The 7,659-nt window shown below is 38.2% G+C and overlaps 1 protein-coding gene across 3 annotated transcripts in view; it reads right to left on the reverse strand.

Annotated features, from left to right (window-relative positions):
• The window catches only part of tbx4 (T-box transcription factor 4), a 32,998-nt gene extending 25,780 nt beyond the window's left edge, over window positions 1-7,218 (reverse strand). The window contains exons 1-2 of one of the 3 annotated variants that reach the window (XM_017422005.3): window positions 6,855-7,218; window positions 61-206 (exon numbers count right to left, since the gene is read on the reverse strand). In XM_017422005.3, coding sequence (XP_017277494.1) covers window positions 61-204 — 144 coding nt within the window. In that variant the 5' untranslated portion in view covers window positions 205-206; window positions 6,855-7,218. Of the gene's footprint in view, window positions 1-60; window positions 207-298; window positions 3,872-4,536; window positions 4,829-6,854 lie in introns of those variants that run through there. The other 2 variants (XM_025007184.2, XM_037973651.1) reach the window with 2 other exon arrangements.
• Between the last annotated feature and the right edge of the window lie 441 nt (window positions 7,219-7,659).

A 7,659-nucleotide genomic window follows, 5' to 3' on the forward strand; every position in this document is an offset into this window, starting at 1 on the left:
ACCCCTGCTGTCTTTGGAGAAAAAATGGCTTCTTTGTTTAACTGCAGCCCTTGTGTGTACCTGGTCGGGCCCTGAGGAGCTGGGGACGCCGGCAGCTGTGGACAGGCTGAGCTGTGGCTGCTCTGGAAGGAGATCCGTCTCCCCGTCGGTCCGGGACCGGCTCATCCATTCATCCGTCACAGCTGAAGCCTTCTCCTGCAGCATCTCTGCAGGATTACAGAAATACTCAGCTGTCAGAATTTCTCAGCTCTGAGGCTGAAACGTGACACTTCTCAGAGCGCGTCCCCTCTAAAAGTACCTGCTCACCCCTCCACTCCCGCTCCCGCTCCCACCACCACCATCGATGTGTGCTCAGATTAGAGGCTGAGGAGAGAAATGGATTTCTGGTTTCTGCTCACACAGTCCTCATCTTTAATAACTAAAGAGATGTTTTTGTTTTGGAACTTTGAGTAAAAATAAAGTCAACAGGCTCTTATCCTACAAAGGTTTGAGTGTTTGGCTGGATGATTGTCTTTGTTTTAATGTGCATATTGAGCATTTATTAAAAGAGCTGAAGGCTTATCCAAACAGGGCCTGTTTTATTGACCAACCAGGATTAAAATTGTTTAGGCTACATTTTTAAATGTTCTTGACTCTTGTGCAGTGCTATAGATCTTTACACCACAGACAATTTCTCAACATCATTTTACATCTCAAGCACAAAATGCAGCAGCAGTAGCTGTATCACTCCTGGGGCATCCAGGAGTCAATTCCTGTAGGAATATTACGTCTATACTTTGTTGTTAACATTCTGCATATTTCAGTTTTTACGTTTCGTAAAAAATTTCCTTGTATTGTACAAATCTATGTGTACTTTATAATCTGGTTTCCTGACCTTCTTTAAACCTAAAGAGAAACAGCAGTACATACAGTGTGTATTTTTACCTAAAAAGCTGTATTGGATAAACTCCCCTCTTATCTGTAATATTTTCAAAAACCTGTGAATTTGGTCCTTCATTTGGCTCAGTTTTGGAATCCCAGGAATTTTCTTTCTTTTTTTTTTTTTTTTACTTGGTAGAACAGCGTTCTCTTATTTTACACCCTGGTCGTAAACCAATCTCCTGTTACTGCAGAATACCACAGCTATTCTTAAACTGGGCTTTGTACTTGGTTCAGGATGATTATGTTTATTTTCATTTTGTTTATGTATTTCGATAAAAATCACAATTTCTAACTTTGTTATAATAAGCCATCTTGACCACGTCTCCCTTAAAAAAGGATATTTTAAACTTAAGGTTTAAATAGATAAGATAAATAAAGATCTAGCAGAGTGTTTTAAGTAATAATGAGGTTTTACATAACAAAATTGAGCTGTTTTAACTAAACAAACAGAATCAATGATAACTGTGGTAGTACATATATATATTTTTTTATTTAAATGTTTAATTTTTTTTTCTTTTGTATTTCATGTTTTATTTCCTCTCATTTACTCTTTGAATTCACATCCTGATTTATAACTTTAATTTATTCCCTCTAAAAATATATTTTAGTTAATTTTTTTAATTAAAATTAAACCCCTTATTGTATTAACATGCTTTTCTTCCATTCAGTGGTAATACGTCATTTTTAAAGAATATTTCATTATTTTTTTCCCCATGTAGCAAAAAACAAACAAACATCACATCTTCTTAAAACAATGGAGTTGCAGCTCAGTAGATATTGATTTTAGATGGATTTCAACAATATTCTTTAGGTTTCATAAACCTCCTCGCCTCTAAAGTTGTTACAGGTTCTGTTTTATAGGTTTGGATTTGACAGAGTGAGGAAGAACTAGTTACTGTTGATGAAAGGGTCCTTAGAGCAGAAAATAACTTGTAACTAATATGACAGGTGGATCAGTATAAGCATAAAAAATTACTGGATAAAAGTCTTCAGGTGGACCTGGAAATAAATCTCGTGTTATTTAGGTTGAAACACTCAAACTGTTGGTTCAATACTTCTGAAGAATACAAAACTTGAATTACACTTTAGATCATTTAAAAATAAACTGAGTGTCATGTTTTTAAAATTATACATTACAATTTAAAATCTGAAACTCACAACTCACTTCATTCATGTGGCCTTTTTAAAGTCAAAATATTAAACTGCCTTTTTGTAAAAACATTTGATGAGGATAAAAGTCCAAAAACATCTCTAACTGAAGATCACATGATCTGATGACTGTTTTGTGTCAACTTTTCCACCCCACAGCAGCTCAGCGTTTATTTCAGACTCAGACTTTGGGTCAGAACCTTTCCAGTAAATCTCATATGCTCACATGTTCTACAACGAGCTTTTCTTTTGTAAAAAAAAAAAAAAAAATGAAGCCGTGAGTGCGGCAGAAAAAGGAAAATCTTTCGCAAAAGTTATTTCAGCTCCGAAGCGCTGATCTGAAAGGTCCATTCTAACAAGGTGGACCAGGACTGGACTTGTTCACAAGATCTGAGCAAAACCCAAACGAGATCAGTGGAAATAATCTGAGAACATATTACTCTGGGTCTGGTTCTTTTCTGCACACTGAACACAGACACCGTTTTCTGACTATTGTTTAGTTTACAGCTGCAGTTATGGATCATAGAAATAGTTTCTTTTCATTATTATTCCTCTATAAACACATTATCTGACTATAGTTGGTCTTTCACATCATGTTTCAGTTACTGTGGACAGAAATCAGACACATATTTCTACTAAACGTGGCACACTAAAAGATCATTAAACTCTCAACTGGTGGGTCATGACCCAAAAGTGGGTCACAGGCCTTTGTCTGTGGAAAAAAAAGTGTTGAGAAATTTAAAAAATAAAATCAGCATTCTTTTTATTCTGTCAGTCTTATGGTTAATGCTTGAATAAGTGGCAAAGTAATTTTAATAAGACATTGTTTGTTATATAATTAGTGCTTGAGTCCTCGGCTAAAGCTTTTTATTTTGAGTCTTTTTGAAACTACCTCTCGGTAGTTTAAGTTTTTTACTTTGTGATTGTGTGCAAATATCCTGTTGAGTCTGTTAAAAAAGGCTGACGTTACTGAAGTGAAAAGTTTTGGTTTTAATTAAAGTGCAGCTAATTAATTGTGAAAGAGATTATTTCTAATATTTCTAAATTTCTAGAGAATATTTATTTCAGGCCCTGAGGTCAGACCAGTTGAGAACCACCACTCTAAAGTATTAAAAAGTTCAGAAATTACAAATTGTGTATGTATATAAATCCCAGTGTCAGGAGGTTTTGTACCTTAGGACTGGAATAGTTTTTATTAAAATGTGAGTCATGCTGCTGTAAGAACCTCTGTTTTTAAAACATTTCAGCACACCTCAATGAGAAGAAGAAGAAGAAGTGATAAACACATGAACTACAAATCTAAAACTCAAAGAAACACCAATCATCAAAAGGTACAGTTCAGGGCCAAAATCCCTTCAGATTCATGTATGAATTTATCTTTCATGTTGAAACGTGTAGTCCAAGTCACGTGGTGTTTCTTCAGTAGGCCCTGCGAGTGTTATTCTGAACTGACCTCAGCTCAGATTAAATACGTTACAGGCAGCAGAACTTCAAGATTTGACTGAGAAAAACCCAAAACTGTTCAAAACAAAGACACGCTGTTCTTAGTTTGTCATGATGTGGTTTGGGACAGATGTAATAAACTGCAGCCAGGCACCATTTTGTGTTTGAAACTCTGACTGCATGAAGGTCTGCGGCTTCAACTTCGAGGTCCAGAAGTAACCAGAACCACGAGCAAAGATCAGTCAAGATCCACTGCACAGTTTTTTTGAGTTTTAACACTAATCAGGTAAAAATAAATAACAAAAATAATAAAATCAAAACTTGTGCTCAAAAAGTTTTCACCTGGAAAATGGGAGTTCTGGATTGAAATAGTTTTTTCAAAGACAATTTAAGTATTTTTAAAATAATATTTAAGTCATCTTCATTTCACTAATCTCCTCTTAATTTGGTTAATACTCACTTTTCTCAGTATTTAAATTACAAAATCAAAAACAAAGGTTTAGTTATTATATTTCAAACATTAATATGAATGAGAAAATGATAAGATGTAAAACCATTTCAATATAATAATAATAATAATAATAATAATAATAATAATAATGATAATAATAATAATAATAATATAATTTGTTATTGTTATTGTTATTGTTATTATTATTATTATTAGTAGCAGTAGTAGTAGTAGAATTGAATTCTTGCCCAACCCAATTACGTTTTTAAACTATAGCTTATTTTAAGATCTTTTATAGTTTATTATTAAGACATATTATTAGGATCTTATTGTCGCCTTATCCTGTAACTGCAGACCGAATCTAGATGCACAACAAATACGTGGATTGTAGTGAGAATAAATTCTATTCTATTCTATTTGAATGATTGCAGAGAACAGTGCTGCATTGTTCTGTTCTTGCACAACAGAAATTAAAGAACAGAAAGTGGATCTCCGGGTTCTCAGTGTTCAGTCTTCCCTCTCCTGTCCTCTCCTGTCCTCTCCTGTCCTGTCCTCAGCCAGCCGCTCCCTACCTGACGCGGTCTCATACAGACTTGCTGCTTGAATCCATCCCGGTCCCGCAGCGGCTGCACGTGCAGGCAGGAGAGCTGCTCCCGCGCGCCTCTGTCCGCGGGAAGTCACGGAGTGTCGGTGTGTGTTCAGCTGCTCCGGAGCCCAGCTGCGCTCTGCGCCTGTGCAGTGTGCGCTCTGAGGCTCTGAGCTCTGACGCGCACACACACACACGCACAAACACACGCACACACACGCACACACGCACGCATGGTCCAAACATAGGAGCCTCTCAGCATCCACACCAGCCTCTCCCTGCAGGGCCCGCGGTCCAAACAAAGCCAGTCACACCGCACCTCCTCCACCTCCTCCTGCTGTCAACCAGAACCTGCAGGTCGGTTCTACCGGCCCACTGAAGGAGATCCGGATCAACTGGGCCCAGTGGCTGTAAAATACAGCACTTCTGAAACACTGCAGTCCACTTCAACTCCAGCTGTATGCGTCTGACATGTGCAGGACATACAATTATATTTATTTATTTATACAACAGGAACATTTGTGATGGAGTCTGTCTGGGCCTGGAACCAAAGTTTAATCCAACTGATAGAGAAGCACTGAGTTTAGTTTTTTTTTGTGTCCAACAATATTTATTATTATTATTATTATTATTATTATTATTATTATTATTATTATTATTATTATTATTATTATTATTATTATTATTATGTCTTAATATTATACTTCTTCTCCTCGACGCTTCCGGAGACCACGTTAGTTTTGACTTCTCACAAAAAGTCCAATAATGATTCGGCCTCAAAATTTGTTTACATTTTGAACCAACAAATATATAAATAAGTAAAACCATGCATTTTCCTCCAACAGAGGGTTATCACGGGTCATATCATATGTTCTGTGTGGAGACAACACTGGTTCATCCCTTGAGTTAGGTGTCTCTTTCAGAACTAAATATTTCATAGGTTCATGCTGTGCAGCCTAAAAGAAAAGATCTAAAAATATTTGGGTACATAACTGAAAGTGAGTTAAGAAAAAAAAAACCAGCAATAATCAAACAAAAAAAAAACTTTTAGGGATTTAGAAAAACTATTGAATAAAATCACTTTGTAAAAGTTTGGCGGAAGGGAGTTCAACACTTCTGCACTTTCTCTGTAAACAAAGTTACATTATAAAGGAGAGGATGAAATAAATGTTAGCTCTGACAACATCCCAGGATAAAACACTTCAACAGGAAGAAACACTGATTTTCAGTATAAAGTGAGCCAAAGACAGTGAAGTGTTTTCATAGTGTTTGACCTATAAACCGATGAATGAGTGAGAGGGAGAGCTCTGCAACATGTGGCTGGAGATGAGCCCTCAGACTCACAGAGTTAAATGTGAACACATGCAGGGAAAGACCAGTTTTACGCACCGTCTTCATCCTGAAGACATGATCCAGTTCAACTAAATCAGCTGCCGCTCTCTCCCTCTGTGTGTGTGTGTGTGTGTGTGTGTGTGTGTGAGGAGCAGGCCTCTGTCTGCAGGTGAATGAGAAGCCTGCGGTTTCTCAGGAAATGAAGCGTGAGTCTGCAGCGCCTCCATAAATCAGATGCCCGCGCGGGCGCGTCGCGGCGCGCAGAGCTGCAAGGGGGCACGAGCCACCGTTTGTCCTCGAGCTGCTCCGCTCCTTTCCCCTGCTGACACAGAGGGAGCTGCGTCCTCACCCCCCACCCCTCCTAACCCAACCCCCCTCCAACCACCACCTCACCATCTGACAAACACCACCTCCTCCGCGTCGTCTCATTCAAAGCCCATGTGGACATATTGGTTTCACAGTTTTCACCTGCATAAAGCACGGGCTGATTGAATGACGAGCTCGAGGAAAGCGCAAAGTGTTGGAGTGGTTCCTCTGACACGTGTTCCTGTGGCGCACGCGGAGGGAAAAGCCGCCGTACGAACACAGCTGCATTTCTGTCAGTCTGCGCCCTGATTCCGTCAGACTCAATTAGACACGAGGCAATTATCAGGTTTAACTCGGAGTTTACTCAAAGCCTGGATTCATTCAGCTGCAGCCGTGTCACTCAGGGAACGGGAATAATAATAATAATAATAATAATAATAATAATAATAATAATAATAATAATAATAATAATAATAATAATTTAATAAAATAAATAAAACGTTTTCTTTAATGTGCTTGTGCTGTCAGCTTAGAAAATTTTAAACAGGCAGGAATGGACCATACTTTATATAGCATAAATAACTGACAGCCCAAATGCATAATAATAATAATAATAATAATAATAATAATAATAAAAATAATAATAAAAATAACCCTTGCTCTTACCTCGTGCTGTGCTCTGTCCTCAGATTCATGCAGAACCCTTCAAGCCTCTGCTGCATTATAAAAGTGACATTTTTCTTTAAAGCAGCAGAGCTGGGCTGAGATTTTTTTGGAGGGACTTCACCCCCCAAACGTCACGTGGTCGGCTCAGGGAGGAGGTTTCAGCAGGCTGACATCAGAGTTGGACTTGAAGCAGGACCTCAGTTTGACACTGAATTTCAAGCATTTATTTTCTAAATAATAAAGTTTTTTACGACACACAACCCCCCGGTTAGCAAACCTTTACAGGTCGCGAAACATCAGCCCAGATTCGCACCACTGTAAGCACAATGCCAGCCTAAGGCTTGTTGACAAACACTAAACACATTTACCTGCTTTAGACGCAGAGCGTTTTCGTGATGTCCATTTCAAAGCACCGATTTTTTAAAATAACCACAGCCATGAACCAAACGGTTAAACACATCCAGCAGGGCGTGACAACACATCTGTGTCTGATTTAAAACGCACCAATCGGGAATAAGCACCATACTGATGCAGGATCCATGCAGGGATGGATTTAAGGGAGTTGTTCCCACAATGCCTTGCAAATGAAGCTATAGGCTGAGATGTTGATGAACTTTTCTGGCAAGATCTATCTGAGCAAATAGAGATGACTAAACTACTCTGCCTGCCCACCTCCATCGCCCTTAAGATTGCTGTAAATGTGTTGGATTAAAAAAAAACACCATTTCATTTTTAACTGTATTTGTCTACACAAATATCCAGTGAGCAGTTGTAAGAAAACTGGAATAATTCTACGTAGACTGGC

The sequence above is a fragment of the Kryptolebias marmoratus genome, linkage group LG2 (assembly GCF_001649575.2).
Source record: "Kryptolebias marmoratus isolate JLee-2015 linkage group LG2, ASM164957v2, whole genome shotgun sequence".
In the NCBI taxonomy this organism is placed as follows: domain Eukaryota; kingdom Metazoa; phylum Chordata; class Actinopteri; order Cyprinodontiformes; family Rivulidae; genus Kryptolebias; species Kryptolebias marmoratus.